Below are 24,785 nucleotides of genomic sequence, written 5' to 3' on the forward strand. Positions count from 1 at the left end.
GGGCTCGGGGGTTCAGCCTATGCTCATGTCTTCCTTCGCTTGCAGGGGTCAGTGGACGTAGCCCTTGAACTCTGCCTTGGCCCTGCACTGGGTGGGGGATGATTTACAACCCCTCTGCTCCCATCTCCTCTTTCCCACTGGAGCACAGTTCAGAGAGGAGGTTGGTAAACAGCCCTTATTTACAGCAGGCCTGCTCTGGTGACAGCTTCCCTGTGCAAAGGGTGCAAGTCACCCATTGCAGGGCTGGGCGGCCCAGGAGAAGCCCGCAGCGGTGGGAGGGATACACAGACACTGCTGACGCTGTCCCCAGGGAGGCTGAACCCCCTGTGAAAGCATCGGCCTGGCTCAAGACGCTGCCCTGCACAGAGCGACGTGGGCTGGCCCGAGTGGGAACGGGGCTCCTCCGCACGTCCCCTGGGATAGGAGGCGGGATCCCAGCAGCGGCCGCGGCTGTTAGTGTCACAGGCCTCATAAAGATAAGCTGTGGAGTCAATCGCCAAGAAAAGTTGGCTTCGGGTTGAAGCTATTATGGCTGCTCATAAAACCATCCTTCATCCTCAGCTGCTTTGCCTGTGGCCCTCGGGGAGGGGTCCCCTTTGCTGGCTTGCCCTGGCTCCAGCAGCATGGCAGCTGGCTGCAGGCAGGGCCGGTTCATGGCTGTCCCAGTGGGTGAGGTCTGCACCCTGCGGCCCACGCTCAGTGCCAGGGGCAGGGCAGGAGCTCTGGGCGTGCCTCTGGCTGGTTCCAGGGCAGCCTGGAGTGCCTCCACTGGGAATCCCATCCCACTGCGTCCCCAACAGCTGGCGGGAAGGCAGTGGCAGCGAGGAGGGGTGGGCACGCGGCTGGGGTTCAAAGGAGGAAAACCAGGAGATCCTCATTACTCCAACAAGGATAAAATGCCCCTCACCAGCCGCCTGCCTCCCCACACAGCCTGTGGCCCTGACACAGCTCTGCACTGGGGCCCCTGGAAGCATGAGCCAGAGAGGCCAGGCAAGGGTTTGGGGACTGGGTGGTTGTGGCTGGATCTGGCCCTTGTCTGAGGCTGACACCCGTGTGGCCCAGCAGCAGGGCCGGCCAGCTGCAAAGCCTGCTTAGCTTGGCACTTCTCAGCGTCACACGGCTCTGCACGCTGAATGAAGCCCCCCGGGGGCCGTGTCAGCTTCACCCCACAGAGCAGCAAGGGGCACAGAGAGGAGCAGATGTGCCCACAGCCCCCCAGACAGGAAGTGGCAGAAGAGGAATTAGAATGTGGTGTTCCTGGCTCCCACTCCTGTGCTCCGGCCACTAGCCCACACCCCTGCCATGCTCAGGCCTAGGGAGCCCTGGAGCCACAGGACATGGGGCTGTTGTCAGCGACTCTTGCGGCAGCAGGGTGGGCGTGGTGACCGGCTGCCCCATAAACCACACACGCAGGGCCAGATCCTGAGCTCCTTAGCCTGAGCCAAGGGGAGCGGGGAGCTGGCTTGTCCTGCTTTGCGTCTTTCCAGCGTTTTACAATAATGACTCACCTCCCAGATGTTAAAGGGCCAGGAGCTGGGAGCTCAGGTCTGCTGCCACCCTCGTGCCCCCGGGCACTGTTCTTGATTAGTGCCGTTGAGTTGGGGTACCAGGAGCTGTGGCCGGTTCCCTCTCTGCCCTGCAGGGACTCTCTGAGAAGCACTGCCCGTCTCTGGACAGCAAGGGCTGTGAAGACACCTCACCGTTGGGTCCCTCCTCTTCCCCCAGTGACCCTGCTCTGTCCCCAGCAGCGCAGCCTTGGATTTCCAGGGCCTGATTCTCCTCCCACTCATGCCGGTTTTGCTGCCGGGTCACCCCAGTGGCTTTGATGGAGATATTCCCGACCTGCACCCCGAAGGCAGGAGCAGAACCCGTGCCCTGGCCTCTACCCAGACCCCAGGCCAGGGGTGGGAACCTGGCAGAGGCCTGCTTGGGTCTAATTTTCAAGCCTGAGGGAGACCAAAACCTGACCCAACCCGTCAATGCCACCACCTCGTTCTTGGGGCTCGGCCGACCAAGGGCTTCCCGCTCCCCATGCCCGTGACCTGTCTCTGGCTGCCTCCTGCCCGCGGGGCCGCGCTGACGGCTCCGTGCCCCCTGCTTGGTGCGCGCGCGGTGGAGCAAGAGGTGCTGCGGCTCCTCGACACGCTCCCTCCACTGCGTGCCCAGGCTGGCAGGAGCGGCCGCCATGGTGCCGACCCCCTCGTCAGGAGGAGGGGAGCCGCGCCGCACCTGAGAGGGTCGGATGGTTTTCCAGGGCATTCAGGGAGCAGCACGAAGCCCTGCTAAGGACGGCTGGCCCTGACCGCCAGTCGTGGGCAGCCGAGGGAGCCTATGATGGGGTGCTGAGACTCAGGCTCCGCATTTGGGACAGACAGTGTTATACACTCCTGCCTGGTGGGAGTGTGTGGGAAGACCGGACCGTGACAGGCAAAGGGGGGGGGGGAATTCGGAAGGCAGCACGTCCCGCTCTGCAATGAGCCAGCCTAAGTCATTTTCAGACATTTATACCTCATGTACAATTGCTCTCGCTCCAGTCCAATGGATCGACATGACAACGGTTGTTTGAGTGACAAGCTATCCATTCACTGCCCTCCAGCTGCATCCTGCACTAGCTCCCACCCTCTCCCACCCCCGGGAGCGCACTGGGTGTCAGCAAGGGCAGGATACGGCCCCAGGTTCCCAGGACACCCCTCACTCGCCAAGCCTCAGTGCAGGTCAATGTTCTCGTACTCCTGGTGGTCGGAGTCCTCCAGCTCAATGGCAGGCACCAGGTTGTAATAATCCACCGCCTGGCTCATGTAGAGCTTCTCTCGGTCCACCGAGTCCTTCAGCACGTCCGTCACGCTCACCGTCTCCGCTTCCGGGTCGCTGCCCCCCAGCTCCTGTGCTGCTGCCACCACCGGCGGTGCCCCCTCGGGGCCCGTCTCCTGGCTGAGGCTCCCTTCGTTGACCAGCACAAAGGAATTGTCCAAGGCCCCCAGCTTGATTTCCACCTCTTCGTAGAGGTCCCTGTTGCTCCCCAGCAGGGCGGTGGAGGGCTTCAGCAGGATCTGGTTCCTCAGCAGCATGTTCTTCTCGCTCTCGGTGGGGGCAGTGGGCAGCTCACCCTGGATGTAGTGGGGAGGCTCTGCCAGCCCCTTGGCACCGTTCCTCTCCACCGTGGCCAGGTGGCACTCCGGCCTGCGGCTGAGGGTGTAGCCCGTCTTTCTCTTCTGCCTGCAAAAGCACCAGGCGACCAGGGCTAAAATGACCACCAGGGGCAGGCAGATGAAGAGGGCGGTCAAGCTCTGTGCCCGGCAGAGCTCCTGCTTACGGATATCTCGGATGTCCATGCTGCGGTAACGCTCTGGGGTGCTGCACACCACGGCAGGGCCCTGCATGGCCCCGCTGGATGGCTCTCGGGGATACTTCTCCAGGTCACCGAACAAGGCGCAGGTGCAATCCCAGCTATTGTTGGTGAGGCTGAGCCTGGTGAGAGAGGGCTTAAAGACACCGGAGGGAAGGGAGGCCAAGTCATTGAAGCCAAGGTTAATCTCTTGGATTTGAGTGGAAGCTCTCAGGAAGGATTTGGGCAGCTTGCAAAGCTTGTTGCTGTCCAAACGAAGGACCCTCAATCGCGGGGCATCTTCTAGGAAACTTTCTGGAAGCTTTTCCAACTGATTGTGATCCAAGTGCAAGATCTCCAGCATGACGGGCGCAGCGGATGCATTGACAATGTCCAACACGCCGCAGTGCGAGAGGTATATCTCTCTCAGGCCTGTTACTCCACCAAAGAGGCTCCAGTCCAGGGAGTCAATTTCAGTCCCGGTGAAGTTCAAGCAGCATGTCCGGAGGGCTGGAGCTGCCTGAAGCTCAGAGAAGGCCATGGGTGTACTGCAGTTGCAGGCTTCTTCCACAGTTCCTAGAGCAAGTTGCGTGGCAAGCAACAGCCAAGCCCAGAGTATGAATGCCCATAGCTCGCAACCTACAGCAAAGAGGAGAGGAAAACAGGTTAGTGATTTCTTCTGAGTACAAAGAGGTCTGTAACTAACTCATAACATTTCTTGTACAGCAAACACCGATCACCGAGTAAGCCTGCAGGTCGACCCGTTTAATGCCGGGGCGGCCAACTTGGTGCTCTGGAGCCACATGCGGCTCTTCAGAAGTTAATATGCGGCTCCTTGTACAGGCACCGACTCCGGGGCTGGAGCTACAGGCGTCAACTTTCCAATGTGCCGGGGGGGGGCTCACTGCTCAACCCCTGGCTCTGCCACAGGCCCTGCCCCCACTCCACCCCTTCCCGCCCCTCCCCTGAGCCTGCCGTGCCCTCGCTCCTCCCCCCAGAGCCTCCTGCATGCCCCAAAACAGCTGATTGGGAGGTGCGGGGAGGGAAAGGGAGGTGCTGATTGGCGGGGCTGCCAGTGGATGGGAGGCGAGGGAAGAAGGGGGAGCTGATGGGGGGCTGCTGAGGTATTACTGTGGCTCTTTGGCAATCTACATTGGTAAATTCTGGCTCCTTCTCAGGCTCAGGTTGGCATTTAATGGATCAATTTAACTACTGGAGAACAGTTTCTCCCTTCAAAAACTTTCCAAACTTGGTCTGTACAAGGTTCACTTCACCCAGCCCTGGAATGTAGTTGTCTCTGGGGTGGAACCCCATACCGTACAGCAATTCTGCAAAGCAACTTAAGCTAGGAGGTGAGAAAGACTCCTATCCTAACTGAAATACAGGGAAACAGTGTGCAGGTACCCAGATGAGAACTTAGCAAAGGCCCACCCACCCTGCTGCTTTTCTGAAATGTGCCGTGGGATCTTTAACAACAATGAATGTTCAGCGCCTCCTTTGTACATGTCATTGGAAAGATGGCACCCCCCCAGCAGCACACCGCCCCCTATTGGCAATGCATGTTTAGCCACTATCGCTACTTACAGATAATTTGAGGGATACACTATTGGTCACATCTTCCAAATTGTGCCACCTTTAGCATCTCACATTAAAACATCCTGCAGCAGGGGAGAGGAAAGGGTTGGGGTGACCCCCTGTCCTTCTTCTGAGCCCTAAATATCTGTGACCCACTAGCATCTCCCAGGTGCATCTGGCATGAAAGGGGGGAAGAGGTGAGGGGGAACTGGCTGATTGGGAGGGACTTTCCTTTTTCAGCTACTAACTAAATTCACCCACCTGCTTTAGCCCCTTCCCAAGAATGAAACCACCTGCCCCCAGCACGCTGTGGCCATCTAAGACCTCCCTCTGACTGAGCATGAGACCCGGGCTGGTTCTGGCAGGCAGCTGATGTCAAGCGTCTAATACAGTTTCTGAAGCAGCCCAGCCCTGGCGCAAACAAACATGGGTAGGAGCCTTGCCTCTGACCTGGCCAGATCCTGCTGCTCTGCGAAGAGTTACCTGCACCAGGTACTCAGCTCTGCGCTCAGGAGCACTGGGGAACACCCTGATTACACCTGCTCCAGAGGAGAGCAGTTCCCCAGGCAACGGCTGGGCAAATGTGAGCTCTCGTACTGGAAAGGGGCGTGTGTTGTTCAAACCACAAAGGCAGCGTGTGAGAATCACCCTCCCTAGGGCACAGAGATTGACTGGATACCCATGGCCCTGCAATACTTGGCCAATGAGTGATCCAGATTCCTAGGACCAGTGGCCTGGGGTCGTCGGCGTCTACGCTGCTCCGACAGGACCATGGACTCAAAGGGCTCATCCACACACACACAGTAAATTGCAGAAAGATGCCAGGCTGAGTTAGATCCTGCTGGGAGAGAAACCTGTGGTTTCAAGGAGTCTAGGGTAAGCTCGAAAGCTTGTCCCTCTTACCAGGCAGTTGGTCCCTTGAAAGAAATGACCTCACCCCTCTTGAATCTCCAATATCCTGGGACCGATAACACTGCAGACAGGTCTGACCCTACCTTCTCTTCCACCCCACAGCCTGTTAGGATCCCAACTATCCCAGAACGCCCTGCTACGGACAAACGGCCAACTCAGTGGGCAGGACTTTGTACTGATGGGCCACGGCAGTGCAGCGGGGGTAGCGGGGTGTTGAAATCTAGATGCCAGGCTTTATGCAGGACAAATCAATTCAGCGACGCTTTACTGGCGTGACAAGCTATGCAAGCGTTGTGGCAGGGTAAGAAAAGGTCAGTCCCACAGGTCTCTGCCGGAGAGTGGGTTCGAGCCACCCAGGAGGCGGCTGTATGCAGTGCTTGGAGTTATATGGGCGCTGCTTGGGTCCCCTCGTCTGGAGTAACCGGCAGAGACCTGTGGGGCTAGGGAGGCCCGTGCCCTGGCCTGTTTCCCCATTTAAGGGTCAGACGTTTACTGAGGAAGCATTCGGGGGGCTTGGGTGACTCAGGATTTCACCTCCAGCTCCAATCAATCCTGCCCAGACACCAGCACCTGGGCATTGGTACCTCCTGGTGTCTGGTCAGGAGCTTGGGCAGAACAGGTTGGTGGGTGTTAGTCCAGTGCCCAGGAGCCTCGGGTCAGGGCTGAGGTTGGCTGGCAGAGGGGTGTGTGTGGAAAGCTCCTCCTGTCGCTACCCATGTCCTGGGGAGAAGCAGGTCTTCAGTTCCCTGGGCTGTCAGGCTGGGCTCTGGGGGAGAGTGTGTCCGAATGCTTTACAATGCCCGAGATGCAGGAAAGGCTCAGGAGCCGAACGGCTGGAGGGCGAGGCGGGAGATGCTTGGGAATCAAAGCCCCAGGCAGCAGGACCTGCGGCGCATCGGCTCATTCTCCGGAGCCAGCAGCACAGCTGGGGCCAGGGTGTCAGTCCGAGGGCTGCAGACAAAGACCCGCCACAGCCGCGGTGCTGAAGGTAACACGAGCCCCAAGCCACGGTCGCTGTTTCCTCTCTCCCCGGCTCTCTCTCCGCCAGGCCACACCGGGATGGCCCTCAGCAGTGGGGTTACCAGAGACCCCACTACGTCACCCCCAAATCCATGACTCCCTAGGCTGGTGGGACGGTGATTCTACCTGGCGGTCCTGGTTCCGCACCTGCCTCTCCCCCCACCTCCACCCCTTCTTTCTCTCCGTCCGCTCCCAGCGCTTCTCTTCTCCCGTTGCCCCTCCCTCATTCTCATTCCCTCCCCCTTGACTCTCTGCCATGACGCCTCCTTATGGCAAGGCCATAGGCGGCAGGTTCGTATAATTTTTGGTGGGGCCCAAAATGGTGCCCCCCCCCACGCTCTCACCCTGTAAACTGATATAAAATGAAGCTACAATGCGTCAGCACCACAAGATTACAAGGGTCAATTAAAAGTGGAAAGTCAGAAGCAGCACTTGTCTATTAATACCTAATATACGGTATTAAATTTTGTTGCACCTGTTGTGACAAAGTGGGAATGTTCTTAATGTTTTCTCTGAATACTGTGTGGGTGCCTCAGTTTCCCCTGCAAAGTGCCAACTGACGGTGTTGGGGACAAAGAGATCAGGTGGCCTCCTTGTCCGGAAGAGACACAAAGGCCAGATGAGGGAGTGTCAGTTTGGAGCTGGCTGGGGAAATCGGGAGAGGCCCAGAACTTGGGTCTGGGCTCCCCACCCCCCAAGATGGACCTGACTGAGGGGTCCTGTTTTCTGTACATACAAGCTCTGTTTTAGACTGTATCCCTGTCATCTAATAAACCTTCTGTTTTACTGTCTGGCTGAGAGTCACATCTGACTGCGGAGTTGGGGTGCAGGGACCTCTGGTTGCCCCAGGACCTGCCTGGGCAGACTCGCTGCGGAAAGTGCACAGTGTGGAAGGGCATGCTGAATGCTCCGAGGTCAGACCCAGGAAGGTGTAAGCTTCTTGCCCTGGAGACAGTATGCTCAGAGAGGAGGCTCCCCCAGAGTCCTGACTGGCTTTGTATGGAGTTGTTCCAAAGCATCCCAGCATCCCCTTCCACACCATGCGCTTCCCAGAAGTCTGCACAGGCACTGACACTCCCTCCTCTGGCCTTTGTCTCTTTTCCAAGCATTAGGAGGCCACCTGATCTCTTTGTTCTCCAACACCTTCAGTTGGCACCTTGCAGGAGAGTGGCCCAGGCCATCAGTTGCCTGGAGACAGGGTGTCAGCCATTCTCTGTGCAGACAGCATCACACTGGCCCTCTAGGGCTTTACAACAATCACACCCCCTTATCCCACCATCTAGAGCCTTAAGAAATGCATTGGGGAAACTGAGGCACACAGACAGTATTCAGAGAAAACACCTGCATACGACCAGTTACATACTTTGAAGGGTGTAAAATAATCAAATATTGTGCTAAATACAATGATACTCCAAACTGACCACCAAATTTAAGTTGCACGTTTTTCCCCTCAGGTGAGGGTTCTGGGGTGGGGCTGGGGATGAGGGGTTCACAGTGCAGGAGTGTGCTCGGTGCTGGGGGTGCAGGCTTTGGGGTGAGGCAGGGCTGAGGATGAGGAACTTGGGGTGCAGACAGGCTGCCCCAGGGCTAGGGCCAGAGAGGACTCCCCATCACCACCACTGGCAGCAGCAAGCTCCAGGGGAGGGACCCCTCCTCTCCCCCCTGCCCCCCACAGCACACTCACTCTGCACCACAGTCACTGCATATGTTCCTTCCTAGGGCCCCTCAGGTCCAGAAAGCCCACTCACCTCCCCTGTGATGGGTACTAGAGGGTGGGGGTTGCCATCACAGGTGGCCTTCCATGTTGCTGCCCCTCACCATAACTTCACTGTGGATGGGGCTGCCCCTTGCCCAGCATGGGGCAGAAGTGGGGTCTGCATGGTGATGGCTATGGGGCAGGGGAGCAGGGTGTCATAAAATTCACCCAAGCCCCAGCTGCTCAGGTAGGTCTATGAATCCCCCTATGAATGCTGGAGGGGAGGGGCACTGCCTTCACATATGGCTTCCTGCCTCCCTGACCCCTGCTGCAGCCTGCAGCTCCTCACCGTAGCTTCAGTGGGGGGGGGGGGGGGACGGTGGGAGGGGATGGCATGGGGCTGCCCCTTCCCCAGCGTTGGGCAGGAGTGGGGGTTGGGGGGGAATCATAGGGTCAAACACTCACGGAAGCCCAGGACCTGCTCAGGTGGGTGAGGCCAGTCTCTGAGTCCTGGCCGGAAGTGCCCTTTGCATCTCCTCCAGGTAGGGGGAGGGGAGGGATGCCAAACATGGCACAGCCCCCTCCCCTCCCCCGGCCGGTGCTCCAGCAAGCAACAGCAGCCGGCAGCAGCAGAGGCAACAGGCAAGGCAAGGGAGAGAGACATGCCTGCGTTTAAGCCTCCAGCCTCCGGGGTGGGGCAGAGGAGAGGGCTGCCACCAGCACGGCGGGCCCCCCTCCCCCTCCACTCGGAGACGGTACAGTCAGCAACAGTCAGCAGCAGCTTGCACTCACTGCTGACTGCTGTTGCTGTTATGCTAGGCAGCTGAGCGGCAAGGAGGAGACTGAGACACGCAGACGCAGCTGCCTGCGTTCAGGCAGTTAAGCTCTCTGGGGCCGGGCGGGGAGGGGAGGGGGGAAGCTCTCCAGCCCTGGCGGCGGTGGTGGCGGGGGGGCGCTCCAAGCAGGGGAGAAAAAACATTGGTGGGGCAGAGCCCCTGCTTGGGATTTATTCCTGGGGCTAAAGCCCCAGAGCCCCATATAAGTCGGCGCCTATGGGCAAGGCTCAGAGACCCTGGCAGCCCCAAGGCACAACAGGCGGAGGGATGACGGCAGGTCCACACAGAATGTCTCTGCTACACACCCCGGCCTGTGTCTCCAGCCCATACAAGCTAGCGTTCAAATGAGGACCTGGGATTTCCCCCAGGCAGCCCCCGACCCCGTGCTTAGGAGGAGCTCCCTGGGAACATCTGCAAAACAAACTCATTCTCCCCCTTTAGATCCCTCCCAGCTCACCATTGCCATGATGCCTCCGGACGACAGCTAATTCGCTGGTGTGCAGGGAGCCCTGCCTGTCACACTGGCCAGTGTTTCCTTTGTTCACCTCAACCCCACCTGACATCTCTCGTCTTACACTGTAAGCTCTCTGGGGCAGGGGCCGTCCCTTTGCTCTGCGTCTGTACAGCTCCTAGCACCATGGAGTCCCAGTCCTAGGTGCTACGGTACCATGCATTGGAATAATACTGTATGCTGGAGACATTACAGGGCCCCGGGCTCCGTTCCCTGCCATTGTGCGGGGCAGGAAACGGCAGCACTTTGGCCCGTGTTCCGGTTACCGTCAGCTGGTCTGAGCAGGGGTGGAACAATGAACAATCTCTGCTTATCAGCCACACCATCCCCAGCGGAACTGCTGCTCAGCCAGACACTCCCTGGGCCCTTCCTGGCCACTGCTCATGAGTCGGCTTTACCTCCCCGCCCTGCTCTCCTTAAAGGCCAGGCCTGGTTTTTAACCAAGAACCTCTTATGGCTGAAACCCTGAGCAGGCCCGTTCTGGAAGCCGGGGTGGCGAGTGCTCGGTCGTTCGACGTGGGAAAACGGGGCTTTGGTCCCAGCTGTGGGAAGGACTCTTGTGAGGGGGTCTCACAAGGGACCGTGTGTTACTCAGCAACTTTTCCCTCTGCTAATTAAGAGGCAGTGTGCACGAGGGGTGTGCGTTTGTGTGTGTGCCTGGGCGGGTGGATGGCTCAGGGGACCAGGATGGGATGCAGAGACCTTCACCTCCAACTCCAGTCGAGCCCGAGGCTGGGGGACATGGGACTTAGGCCGGGGGCCCCAGGGGTCTTTCACCACTAGGTGGCTTGTTCCAATCCAGCACAAGCCAATTGGCAATAACGCCCCCACCCCGCGCTGGTAGCCCCAGCAAAAGGCCAAGGAGAGCGACCGACGCTGTCGCGGCTGGCGGGAGCCCACTGCCGATGCCCTGGCTGTACCTGGCCATGGATACACCGAGAGCCCCGGGCTGCCAGCGGAGCCGCTTTCACCGGCAGGAAATTCACACTGAAAGCAGCTGTGGGGATGGGCTCTGAAAGGGGCCCCTGAGCTGCCTTCCTGGTGTGTTTCCCTGCCCTGTCCTGCCCCATAAGAGAACCAGGCCCCATGGCCCAGCGCTGCTCTCTTCCTCTCTGGGCTGGATCTAGCAGGCTGTGGTACAAATCTGTCAAAACTGAGGCTCTCCCAGGAAACGGGGGGCCCTGGGCGGCCTGTTAGCAGCTTTTCAAGGCGAGGAGCTTTCCCGGGAGGGGAGAGCCAGCGGCAGCGCTGGAATCCCTCTCAGCCACGAGGCAGGTCCCTTTCTGTTTGCTATAGTGACACTGTTGTGCTTTGGCGAGGCCTGTCCCCTGGCAACGGCCCAGGGCCAAGCACTGGCTTTGATCACCTGAACGGGACACTGTGCCGGCAGTGGACTGGTCACCCCACTCAGCCGACAGATCCAAGCCTGGCCCCTGGGATGCCAACTGCGCACCGGCCCCGCCTAGAAACATTGGTTTTCTGTGACTGTCCCAAACAAATGGCAAGGCTGCCGCTGCAGCTTTCCAAGCAGTTACCGCCAACAAACTTCAGCCTTAACTCACATCCCCCCATCCCCAATTCACTCAAGGGAGACTGTGTTACACGGCGGGGGAGCTGTTTCCCCCCATGAATCGCTCAGCTGAGGCCTCCAAACTCGTTCCACTGGTGATACAAAGCAGACCTCCTGAAGGAAGGCTTTAGAACGAACCGGATACCGCAGGGAAATGGACGGGCGAAAGGTGCTTGTTACTGAGGATCTGGTCAGACCATCTGGGCAGCCCTCACCCAATCTTCTGTGATGCCAAGCAGCAGCTCAGCCTGCTCAGCAGCTTTCACCGAGTCCCCACACCTAGTTCTGGTTCCTCTCTGAGCCCTGCCCATGAGAAGCCTGGAAGTGCTGTCCCCTCTGCTAGAGCCCAGTGACACCCCTGCCAATTCAACTCTTCCCCCTATGCGTGGCACAGAGTGGCACACACACCCAGCAGGGTCGTGGATGGCAGCAGCTACAAGCAGCTCGCTGACACAGCAGGGAAGAGTGCAGCAGCAACGGGGTATCCAACCCGAGTGCAGCTGGACCCCAGCTCATGGTGATCAGCACAACTCCTGCTCTGTTCACGGTCCCTTCTGGCTCTGTAGGCCCCGTATGGGGCTGTGTGCCACCGCTCCCCGACACAGCCAGCCAGCATGGCCAGAGCAGGGGGAGTGGAGCCAGCTCATGGTACCTTCCCTCCTGCCTCTGAAGCACCAACTGGAACTCCCACTCGCTATGTGCAACTGCAGAACTGGCCCCTTCCGCAGCCCGTTCCCCTTGGCTGGTTACAGCATGCTGCGCTGCTGCTCCTCTCTCGGATCCCGGGGGGCCTGGTCTCTGAGCTGAGGAAAGCACTTTTCACTGCATCCCCTCCCCGCCCAGACGCACAGCCATTGTCACAAGGGCTCTAGAGAATACACGGATCCTGGGTTTGCACCAGAGTAACTGAGAGCAGCGTTTGCCCGACTCGTGCATGGGTATATATGAAAAATCATTAAGGCTGTCACCCGGTTGGAGTCAGATTTCACAGACACTGGGCAAGATTTTCAGCAGTGACCAGGCCAGGGGTTCAGAGCCGGCCTTAGGGGAAATGGTGCCCCTGGCTCTCCGGCTCCCCGGCCCCTGCTGGCTCCCTGGGGTCCCCATCACCCCCAGGCTCTGCTGCCTTCCCCGCACATTGCCCCGAGCTTCTTTCTGCGGCCTTGGTCCCCAGGCCTGCCCTATTTCTTGCCTCTTGACCACAGTGCCCTGGGCAGTCACCCACCCGTAAGGCCAGCCCAGACTTTTTACCAGCACGACCCTGTTGTAATTCATTATTTCCTCCCAAGACCCCAGACAGCACGGAGGGCGCCATTTTGTAGAGCAGAATGGTCTCCTCCGTGCACTGTGGTCTCACATGGATGGTGCGTGCGAGGTCACAAAATGGCATCCTACATACATGAGGGGTCACCGCCACCCCATCTGCTGGTGGCACACTTTGGGAACTGCTGGACTAGTGATTTGGGCAGCCAAACTTGCAATTTCTTTTGAAGAGGCCAGTTTTTCACAAGGGGGTGCTCAGCACTTCCTGAGAAATAGGCCTAGGGTGACCAGATGTCCGGATTTTATAAGGACAGTCCTGATTTTTGGGTCTTTTTCTTATATAGGCTCCTATTACCCTCCCATCCCCTGTCCCGATTTTTGACATTTGCTGTCTGGTCACTCTAAATAGGCCCCCTGAAGTGTTTCAGGTTGGGCCCCCAAAATCACTAGCCACTTTTGAAAATCTTGGCCTCTGACGGCTACGTTCTTGCAGCCCCAAAGTCCTACATCCCTTTTCAGCAAGGATGCACTTTGCACATCACCAGCACCTTCCACCCAAGGGTCTCAAGGCACTTTACAAACATTCCCGAATGTAGCTTCAAATCCGCCTGTGACGTAGGAAATTAACAGTTACGGAGACTCGCTCAAAGTTACAAAATGAGTCAGCGGCAGAAGTGGGAATGGTGCTTAACTTGTAATGAAAGAGGTGCTGGGGCTCAAGCCATTTTTTTATTTTCATAACTCATGTGGCAGGCCCGGAGGTGCCGGGCTCTGAACCGCCAGGCCCAGCGGTGCCAGGGCTCTGAACCGCCAGGCCCGGAGGTGCCGGGGCTCTGACCTGCCAGGCCTTGGCACAAATTAAACCCTGCTGATGATCAGGAAGGATTTTTTCCCATCTCCTCCCTAGCAGCAAAATACCCCCCCAGCCCCCGGCTAGACTGGGACCCTGAAGCCGGTATGGACCCCGGAGGACGAGCGCCCCCTATTGAGTCACCAGCCCAAGCTCCCCAGGCAGGGCCGCGCTGAGAAGGCAGCTGGTGCCCGGCTTTGGCCGGGGGAGCGGAGTCCCGGCCAGGGTGGCACGGGGGAGAGGGGGCTCCGCGCCGGACTGCTGGAGGGACCAGGCGGCCCCTGTGAATGGAGCCCAGGGAACGCGCAGGCCCCTGTCCCTGGCAAGCCCGGATCACGGACCCAGCCAAGCCCGAGCGCACCCGCTCCCCGGCAGCGGGCCAGGGCCAGGGCCGGGTCAGTCCGCTCCGCGCCCGCGGAGCCCAGGGGGGCGCGCAGTCCCCGGGCAGCCGGGGCGATGGGGCGGGCGGCGCAGAGGGGCTGGAGGGAGGCGGACCCCGGTCCCGGGACAGAGCCCCCGGGCGGCCCTCACTCACCTCCCGCGGCGGGTCCCATCCTCCCGCGGGGGCTCTCCGGGAGCCGAGCGGCGGGGCCCCGTCTCAGGTGTCCATGCCGGGCTGCGCTCCGCGCTCGCTCGGGTCGGGCCGGCCCTCCCGGGGTGTGGCTCCGCCTGGGCTCGGGCCGCCTGCGGAACAGAGGCAAGTAACTCCCCGCCCTCCGGGATTTCCCGGGCCGGTGCCCCAGAGCTAGTCCCCTGGACCCCTTCCCCGCCTCCCCCCGCACTCCCCTTCTCCCATCCAGCCTCCCCATATCCACCCCTCATTCCCCAGCACCCCCTTTTCCAGCCCCCCCCGTATGCACTCTTCCTCTGATTCCCCAGCCCCTCAATATCCAGCCCCGTCCCTAATCCACAGCCCCACCACCCTCCTTTTTCAGTCCCCCCGATATCCTGCACCTTCTTTCTTCCCAGCCCCCAGCATTCTCCTCTCCCAGCCCCCAACCTCCGCCGGAATTCCTCAGCTTCAGCCTCTAGCCCCCCAACTCTCCAGCCTCTCTCCCTCCAGCACCCCGGCCCTGCTAGGCACCTGGCTGAAGTCCCCCACCCCCTGTGGGTGGTGGGAAGCAGCTGTGTGTGTCTCTGTGGGTCTATTTCACCTTCAGTGGGAACCCACCCAGAGCCTGGGGACACCAGCCCAGGCAACGTGCACAACTCCGTGACTGAGGGGTGTGTGTGTAAAAAACCGGAGCCCTGGAGAGAATCTGCTCTGGGGAGGCTAATTAAACCCTGGGGAACTGCTGCCATCTCTGTGTACACTGGTGCTCCTGTGCAAAGGGCCGTAACTAGGAACAATGGGGGAGAGGGGAACTGAGCAGGGGAACTTACGCTGGGCTCTGGGGTGTGGCAGTCGCGGCCCTGGGGGAGGGCCTGGCTGGGCCCCCATCACTTGGGATAGACCAGCTGGACAGAGCACTTGGAATTGCGCTGTAGGGCCAGGAGGAGCTCTGAGGGGAGTTTCTCCATCTCTAGTTCCCTCCATTCCTGGTTCTGGGAAATGCAGGGGGGGCGGGATCTGACTGGCTGCTGACCCAAGGGGTGTCCTTCTGTCTGTGGCCCTGATACTGCAAACACCCACTTGCTTAACTTGGTGCACACGAGTATTTCTGTTGAGTTCAGTGGGACTAAGGCCTCAGTGGTATTTCGGTGCTGAGCGAAGAGAGTTAGGCATCTAAATCCTTGTGAGGATCTGGGCCTAACTCCTGTGGGGAAAGTTAAATGTGAATGTAAACACTTGCAGGATCGGGGCCAAATAGATCAAAGATTCTTCCCTCCCGTTGTGTCTATTGTGACTGTGCTTTTTCCCAGTACAAGCAAAAGCCCAGGGGCACTTGGAACTGGAGAGGTAAAAGCACCCCAGGTTGAGGAAACAAAGCAGAACAATAAGGAAGATTATTACTACGTAATAACGAATAAATCCTTGCTCCAGCAAGTAATAAAATGTTGATTCCCACCATGACTCTGGGTGGAGGCAGATAAAAATGACTGTACAGCTAGGTAAACCGAGGCTCAGGGTGCCCCAGCGTCCTGAACCTTTAAACCATCCTTTAAACCTGTGCAAAGCTTGTGCATCAAACCAGGAGCGTTTGACACCCACTTTGCACATATGTAAGTGACTGTGCAAGACTGGAGGGAATCAGACCTCAGTTGACTAGCAGGGGAGTGAGTGTGTGATGGAGCCCGTATAATACTGGTGTGGGTCTGACTGTACTCACAGGCCTTGTCTGCACCTTCCAAATCCTGCTAGTGTAGACACAGTTATACCAGCAAAAAGGAGCTTTTGTCGGCACAGCTCATCCCAGTTTGAAATCAGACAAAAGCGGTTTTTTGCCAATATACCTGCATCTACACGAGGGCTTTTGCCAGCCCAGCTACGTCATAAAAACAATGGTACCCAACCAGCACTGCATGCCGGCAAAACTTTAAGTGGAGACCCGGTCTAGCATGAGATCTGTGTCTGAGCAGGCTCAGTGCAAGCTAAATGTTTCCAGAAGCCTGAGGAGGCTTGGTGTGAGCTGAATGCTCCTGCGGCCTTTTCTCCAAGAGCTCTGCCTCCTAAGCACCTATAAGCATTCCAGAGATCACAGTACATGCCTGGAATAAACTGTGCTAAGAGGTTGTTATGGCTCATCATTTAAGACAAAAGTAGCTAGAGGGCCAATATTTTAAAGGGTTTATTTATTTGACGTATGTGAGGTACCCCTGCAAGTGTAATAGTATTTAGCACTTACACTGGTTTGTTCGTCTTTTGAGCTTTTTACGATTAAAGGAATGTAACCCTTAAAAAGGTGCAGTGCCTGGAGATTTTGTTCTGTGTGTGCACCACCTATCGCAGTGGGGCCATGGCCCATGGCTTCCCCCTTACTGCTGTTACAAGTGACAGCTAAGATCACTATAACTGAAAGAGGTTGGGGAAGGGGGGCAGAATCTCTCAGTTCTCCAGTGCGTTAGCTTTGTGCACTGGCTACATGTTGGGTCTAATCAGTTTCACGGTTTCCTTTGCAGAGGCAGGTGGTTTGTCAGTTTCCCGTCTTGTCTGCATGGTTCTGTTTCACAGCAGCCAGGGAGAGAAAAACACCTTTAAAAAACAGGAAAATGTGGTTGTCAAGCTGCAGATATTGGCAGAGAGATCCTGGTCTTGAAACAGCTTTTAACTCATGTTTGAAAAGTGACTGGGTTTCATTACTGTAACTAGACCCCACCTGCCTGTCCAGTGTTATTTCTCTTCCCGTTGCCTGAATGACCCCGTGACTGTCCCCACGAGACACTGCCGACACATCCGCTCTATCGCCTCGTGAGCTCAGGTGGGTCAGCAGCAAGAGCTGATGGTAGCAGATGAGCAACAGGCCTTGCGAAAAGGCAGCCGGGTTCTGTCTGCAGCAGGCAGCAAACAAAACAAACTCCATAGCAACCAAAGGCCGAGCGAGCGTTCTCTTGACTGGGGATTTCAGGGCGGGTGAAACAGAAACAGCCCCAGTTCCTTATTGGGTGTGATGCAGGGAACAGGCATTTGAAGGTTACAGGAAGAGGGTCAGAGAGGAAGGGTGGTGCATTAGGTAGAGCACTAGTGTAGGAAACCTGGTTTCAAGTCTCTGCTCTGCTACAGTCTCCCTGTGTGACCCAGGGGATGTCCCTTAGGCTTTGGCTACACTTGCATTTCAAAGCGCTGCCGTGGCAGTGCTTTGAAGCGCTAAGTGTAGTCAAAGTGCCAGCGCTGGGAGAGCTCTCCCAGCGCTGTCCGTACTCCACCACCCTGTGGGGAATAACGGACAGTGCTGGGAGCGCGGCTCCCAGCGCTGGGGCTTTGACTACACTGGCGCTTTGTAGCGCCGCAATTTGCAGCGCTGCAGAGGGTGTGTTTTCACACCCTGCTGCAGCGCTGCAAATTTGTAAGTGTAGCCAAGCCCTCAGTCTCTGTTCTCCATCTGTACAACGAGGTCATAGCCCTGCCCTCCCTCCCGGGGGCTCCGATATTATGGAGAAGGGCACCAGACAAGGGCTGCCGATGGACAGCTTTTGCTATGCAATACTCAGTGCTGGAAGCAGAGAGGCCTTCCTCACAGCCCTGCAAATGCGGCCGAGTGGTTAGAGCCTGGCTGGGACTCCAGATCCTGGGTATTCCTAGAGTTTAAGGCCAGAAGGGACCATTCGGATCATCCCGTCTGACCTCCTTGACAACACAGAGCTTAGAGCCTCGCCCGGCGATCCCTGCATCGAGCGACGTGTGGCTGAGCTATCGCGGCTCTTTTCGAACAATATCTGGGCCTGATTTAAAGAATTAAAATGACAGAGACTCCTCCCCACCCCTAGGTCAGCTGTTCTGATGGTTAATTACCATCACTGTTAGAAATCAGGCCTTATTTCTAGTCTGAATTTGCCTAGCTTCAGCTTCCAGCCACTGGATCTCGTTCTGCCTTTTCCTGTGAGGTTAAAGAGCCCTTGGCTGTCTCGGAAATCGCCTCCCCTCTGAGGTACTTGTAGATCATGAGCAAGTCCCCGCTTGATTTTTTTGGGGATTAGATTGAGTTTCTTCAGACCCCCTTGGAAGGCAGGTTTTCCAGACTCAGAGTGTCCTTGTAGCTCTTTCCTGACCCCTCTCCAACTGGTTACCATCCTTCCTGGAGTGCGGACACCAGAGCTGGACGCAGCAGCCAGTAATGGCCTCGCTGATGCTGTATCCAGGGGTGATGCCCACCCCTCTACTCTACCTGATCGGCCATTCCCAGCTCTGTCGCTGGGTGGCCCAGGAGAACTCACACCCCAGCTGTACAAGGGCGATAGTGATCCTGCCCCAGCTTTGCAAGGGATGCAGAGCTCCGGGAATGAAAAGCGCTGCCTGAGTCAGGGTACTACCCTCATTCTGTAGGCTGCCCTCCCACCCAGAGGGGTTCCTGGGCTGCTCTCTCCATGAGAGCCGGGCACTGGGACAGGGGCACTCCCTCCTGAAAACCTCAGCCCTGGTCTGGAATGCCCTGTGTCCTCCCCATGGAAATCAGGCGCCTGGCGGGGGGCTCAGAGTGGCTGAAACCACATCCTGTCTCCCTGGTGATGGCCCCGGCTGCCATTCTGCATGCACCAGGTGCGGGCAGCGTAGTGCTTTGTGCAGCTGTGGGTGGATCCCAGACATGCCAAGGAGGTGCACCCCCCCCTTACCCGCTCCCTTGCTCTCACGGACACGTCACCTTTCCTGTTTTCTTGATCTCCCCTGACTCTAAAATAAAAGCTGGTCCCTGCCTCCTTTCAACCTGGGCCTTGGGATATTTAACTGCCCCCTGCATGGGCCCTGCTAGAAGCTGACAGGGTGGAGCTGGGCCTCACTCCTCCTTTCTCCCTCCCCCTTGTTTCTGTTGCTGGCTTCGCCTGAGTCCCATGGTCTGGTGATGCTTGTGGCTCAGGCGAGGCCCCCCCGGCCCCCGTGTTATGTCCCAGCTCTCCCGCCACAAACTGATTGTAACACGGTTCTGCCCTCACGCCCTGGGGGCCGATGAACCACAAGGGCCCTGCATGGGGTGGGGTGGACCGTGTCCAGCAGAGGGAGCTAATGGTCACTGACCCTGGGGCTGATGCACTGATGTGTGGAAACTGGTGAAGCAAGAGCAAAGGTGGGTTATGAAATGGGGGCCGGGCCGACCAGGCCAGAGTCCAGGTCCAGCATACAACTTTGTAAACGCCCCTCCCAGGCCCAGGTGCTGGAACGAGGGGGGCTGCCACACCCCCTGGCTGGAAGTGGTCTCCATCATATACGGGGTTTACAGCTTAGTTCAATGGCTCTCAGCACCCTCACGATACAAGTTGTTCCAGCCCCCCTGCTCCCCAGGGCACCTTCCAGCCGGTTGTTGCTACGTCTGAATATAGCCATGGCCTGCTGATGTAACGTGCAGCCCCTCGACCTCACGCTGGGGTCTTGTCTGCTCTCGCAGGCTAAGCCGGCCTGGGCAGGGGCAGCCTTTGGATGGGAGATGACCAGGAGAATATTCAGGCTGCTGACGGGAAGGGGGTGGGTGACGCAATACGAGGCAGTAGCCCCTCTGAATCAATACAGACCTCACTGCCCCAGTGTGATGCTAGGGGGTGGAAAACCAAACCCAGCCTTCCCCTCCCAGCTGCTGGGGCACCGGAGCAGGACTCGCCGGGAGAAGAGCTCTGCGGAGCTCGAAGGCTCGTCTCTCTCCCTACCAGAAGTTGGGCCAATTAAAGATATGACCCAACCCACCTGGTTTCTTTCGTTTCCTGGGACCAACACGGCCCCAGCAGCTCTGCAAACATATACACCCAGCAGGTCAGATTCCATCCAGCGCGGGTGTGTGTGTGGGTGTGCGTGTGTGCGTGTACACATCAGACCTATGTCCCTCCACCAGAGGGCAGCAGTACCCACAAATCTAAAACATAAGCAAGGCGGCAGGGGTGCTTCCTGTACACAGGCACAGCAGGTCTGAGTCTTTCCAGCAGAGGACAGTAATGCCTTGCACACTATCTGGTTTCATTCCTCCCAGCTGGTGCCAACAGCAAACACACTCATGCGGACACAGGAGCAGACTCCTCCCCGCACCAGGCAGCACGATGCCTATGTGCTGTCTCATGCATGCAGTCACCTACATGGTGTTATCCATATGATAAATTGCAAACCCCTGTAGCAGTGGAGATCGCAGTCAGGTGCTTTTGACCACCTCCTCTGCATCGCTCTGCCCACCCTCCCATTTCCCCTGGGACTTACTCTAACACCCCACGCCTCTGAGCAGCCTTAAAGAACCAAGTGCCCTCACCCCAGGTCAGCCCACCAAGGAAATGATTCCTTCTTTCCTCCTAATGTGGAATTTTATAGTTACCCAACACTCAGGCTAGGGGTCAAATCCAAATCCTTACGGCAACTCTGGGGGAAAGACCTTGCTCCGAAGCCATGGCGTGACCTCTGACCTCGGGGGGATTTACGTGTGACCCTTCAAACACTCAGATGTCATCTCCCGGTTCTGTGTTCCGGGTTCACTTAAAACATCACCAGATCTTTACACCTTCTGCTCTTGAGCTGTATGGGGAGGTGAGTCCTAGTGATGGGAGCCCAGGCCTGGCACTGGCTCCCACTTTGTCTCTGGGCAAATCACTTCATCTATTCATGCCTCATTTTCCCCTTCTGTAAAATGGAGACACTGAGACTTACCTCCTAGGCGGCTGTGGGATTTAACTAGGTAACACTTGTTCGGTGCTGGGAAGATGGAAAGTGCTTTGCAGGTGCTAGGCTCCGTGCTGGTACCTGGATTTTATAGACTCTTGTCTACTGTTCTCGTAGGACTCCTGGCTCAGCCATGTTTTGTCATGTGGAGAGTAACACGGTCCCGGGTTTATCGGAGCCTCCATCCAGCTTAATCAAAACCTCAGGAACTGAACATTTGTATCAATAATAATACAAGCTCCATCCTCTGTTTTCATTGGCTTGGATTCCTTTGAGGAGGGGGATTCAATCAGTGACCAGTTAATTCAATCTCTCTGTGGTCCCCTCACCAGAGCAGCCAATTGCCTCATCACTTCTAATGTATTTATCCTACCACCACCCCAGGGAGGGAGGGCAGCGCTGTTATCCCCTTTGCACAGGCAGGGGACTTAGCCAAGGGAGTCTGTGGCTAGCAAGGACTTGAACTAAGATCATTAGAGTCACAGGCGACTGTTCTAGCCGCTGGGCCACCCTTCCTCACAGCGTTAATGCCCATTGGCATGTAGCTAATGAAGAAGGGGGCAAAAGTGCTGAATGAAAGGGTTCAACATAACCCAGGGGAAACCCTCGTCGGGAATGAAACTGCTGTCGTGTCGTTGACACATGAGCACTGCCATGTGCCCTGCCAGCTGTGCCACGCCCCCTGCTGGTGGGGTGGGTAACAACACGGCCCCCTAACTCGTGTCAATGGGAACGGATTGGAACAGTTTAAGGGGAGGCTTAAAAATGAACGAAAAATGGCTCCTAGGACAGAAAAAAACCTATTGAATAAACTAGAGGCCATATGTTTAAAGGCACCACCGATTTCAGGGCTGCTCCCCACTCCACAGAGCTTGCTGCCTATCTCCTGGGTCAGTCCTATCCTGGCAGAGATCAGTGCAGTGACAGCTCCATTGGCCTGGGGCTCCCAGCCGAGCTCTGGCCTCCTGCTCTCAGGAGTGTTATCCTCACCCGAACCACCCCTTGTCCTCCAGCCAGGTTCCCAGGCCAAGGTGATCCATTGGCTAGTGTCTGCAGTGTCCCTCGGGGAGGAAAGGCATCAGGAGGCAGGTGGAGCGAATGCGAGAAGGGTTCTTTCCTGAGGCTGCTGGACACAGGCCGACCCTGTGGCACTCTCTGAGGAGCCCATCTTGTGCTGCATGGCGGCACCACACACCCTCTCTAAGTCCTGGTCTGGCCTCTGCAGTCAAGAACTAGCCCACCCTAAATGAACCCAGCACTGGCCTCTGGGCACAGCTGGCGTCTTTTAACTGGGGAGGCCACACTGCTAGGGGGCTGGAACTTCTCAGCCCTGGGAGGCGGCCCCAGACCTGCTCTCCTATCCTAGCACTGTCCAGGGTGCTCCCAGGGGAATCGCATGCCTGGGCCCCAGTGACACTCACGCACCATCTCCAGCTTTCAACCCCCAAGGGCAGGAGTGCAGCGGCAATGGCAAATCGCTGACACCAGGCTGCGTTATTGGGCCGGGCGGTCACAGATGCTGTTCTGGGGCCCGGTCCTGCTGCCATTGACGTAAAGGATTGGGCCCCGGGGTTGGACACCCACTTCTGGCCGAGGCTTGTGGTTTCCAGGGACGACTGGGTGTGTGAAATTCTGCCGTCCCCTGGGCTAAGGAACTGCTTCCCCAGCCGTGGCTGGGAGGAGAAGGGGAGCGTCCCGATTGCAAGCCAGGATCAGCACCGACTGGCCAGTGGCTACGCAAGGGGGTCAAAGAGCAGAGCGGGGTGTTTCTGGGGTCCACGCACCCAGGAGGAAGGAGCCCGCCCCGAGCCCCCCCGGGGTGACTAGGAGAAGGGGAGGCGAACCCAGAGCACAGTGCTGGGCTCTGAGCAGCCAGCAGAGGGCACCCAAGGCCTGTGACTCAGACCCCAGCCCAGTTATGCCATGGCCAGGAAACAAACAGGGGCGGGGGGTGGTATCAGGGTCACCCCCTCCTGCCAAGAGGCCGATTGATGAGCAGAGCAGACAGGGGCGTTGGGGGCTGCAGGCGCCTGGCCGGCCGGCCTGTCTGGGGGGAGGTTCCTGGGCTGGGGCAATCCAGGGAGATCCAGTGGTCCCTTTTCCATTTCCCAAATGCTGCGATGCGAGGCTGGCGGGGCCCCCTCCTCCTGCCTCCTTCCTAGGCCTGCGGGGCTCTGACCTGAGCCCAGTGCCCTGCTGAGCTGCACCCCTGCCCCGGAGGGAAGCTCAGTCTCCACGGCCCATTCAGTCCTTGACCTCTCTGCTAGGGACATTGGCGATCAAGCCTCCGGCTTAGGTACTTATCCGTGTACCCCCATTACTGGGGCATCTGAGCACCTGACAGCTGTTAACCCTCTCACACCCCTGTGAGGCAGGGCACTGCTATCATTGCCAGGGGACAGATGGGGAACTGAGGCTAAAACCCAATGGGAACTGGGCACCTAGTTACCTTGGAGGATCTGGGCTTAAGTGACTTGGCCAAGGTCATGCAGGAAGGCTGCGGCAGGGCAGGGATTTCAGCTCAGGTCTTCCCAGGCCTAGCTTAGTGCCCTAAGCACTGGGCCTGCCTTTCTGCTGCCCCTAGGAGCTGGCCTGTGACTCCGGACTCCCATCCCCCACAGGCCACTGAGCAGCCACGGATATAGGCCCAGCCTGATCTTAAGGGTGAAAGGCTCCAGCCCCCTTATGGGCAATGAAGCTCTGCCGGGGCTCCTCCAGCGCTGGGGCTCTGTTGTCTTGTCAAGTCAGCTCCCTGTGGAGAACGTTCCACGCAGCTGGGGCTTCCATCGGAAAGTGCAGGGTTGCCCCGTGACGCCTCCTGCCCCTCCCGAGCCTGGAAACAGGGGCTGGGGGTGGTTACGGCTGGGTGGAGAGGGTTAGCTTCTGTGAAGTGGTGAAGGTCCCCTCGGCATCTGTTCTCACCGAGGGCGGGGCTCCCTCGTATTTGTTGTGGTGGTGGCTGGTATGTTCGTTTCCTGTGTGACAGCTGGAAATGTGAGAGAAACAGAGCAAGGGGGAGAGACGGCGAAGAATCATTGCTAACGCTCAGTGTCTCCTTTTCTCCATCTTTAAAATGGGGGTGAGGCCAAATGCGTCTGTGCTTGCGAAGTGCTGAGCTCCTTGGATGCTGGAGCTAGGCAGAAAGTCATTCTAGTATGTAGCTCTCTGCAGCCTCAAAGAGCAGCCTTTCCCGTCCCCTCTGGGAGGTCCCTTAGTGGATAGGTGGGGAAACAGAGGCACAGAGCAGGGAAGAGACTGCCCCAGAATCACACAGTGAGTCAGGGGCAGAGCCTGGGAAAGGCAAAGGAATTGGTTCTTCGCATTCACTTGCACTAAGGGCCATTGACACTTTCTCGGTTGCCCGGTGAGCTGTGGAGGCCACAACATTGGGTCAATTTCTTTGGAGGGGATCCTTGGCTGGAAACTTGGGGTGGTCCAGGAAAGCGAGGAGAACAGTGGGAGTGGGGAGAGGGGGGTGAAGTAAGTGATGCTCCCTTGAGAAGTCTTGTTTCTTTGAACCCTAGAAGAGAGGTTCCTGGGACCCCACCTGCCCTCTCCTCGTGTTGATCCGTGACTGGGAAGCCAATTAAGCCCCTTTTGTGTCCTCTACATCCTGCCCCCCCTTTCCCGGCTCTGATTCCTTCTGGAGGGTAATTAATCTCGCAGCCAGCTGTGGCAATTAGCAGTCCAGCCAGGGGGCGAGCTGCAGCAGCAGTGGTGGAAACCCAGCCTGCCTGGGAAAGGCAGCTCCTGAGAGCAGGGAGGGAATACCTTGACTCGCTACTGGAGGGCAGCGTCTGCTTACCATCGGCAGCTCCGTGCACTTGGGCCTCTAGCTTTGCTGGTGACAAAATCTTGGGCCAGGTAGAGATCTTGTACACTGGGGATCTTGTACATCGGGAGCAACTCCCTAGCTGGAGAAGGAGGCGAGGAATCCTCTGCCCGCAGGCCACCAATGCTCATGCCGCCGAGAGATGTGTGATTCTGTTACTGAGCCGTCAGCAC

The 24,785-nt window shown here is 57.8% G+C and overlaps 1 protein-coding gene across 1 annotated transcript; it reads right to left on the minus strand.

Moving 5' to 3' along the window:
• Positions 1-2,488: 2,488 nt before the first annotated feature.
• On the minus strand, positions 2,489-16,362 carry LOC123375389 (SLIT and NTRK-like protein 6). Its single transcript, XM_045026219.1, has 3 exons — positions 16,345-16,362; positions 14,094-14,242; positions 2,489-3,964 (listed from the first exon to the last, which is right to left on the minus strand). Exons 2-3 carry the CDS (start codon positions 14,110-14,112, stop codon positions 2,706-2,708), a joined length of 1,278 nt encoding a protein of 425 aa, XP_044882154.1. The 5' UTR covers positions 14,113-14,242; positions 16,345-16,362; the 3' UTR covers positions 2,489-2,705.
• Positions 16,363-24,785: the final 8,423 nt, after the last annotated feature.

The sequence above is a fragment of the Mauremys mutica genome, chromosome 8 (genome assembly GCF_020497125.1).
Source record: "Mauremys mutica isolate MM-2020 ecotype Southern chromosome 8, ASM2049712v1, whole genome shotgun sequence".
Classification (NCBI taxonomy): Eukaryota; Metazoa; Chordata; order Testudines; family Geoemydidae; genus Mauremys; species Mauremys mutica.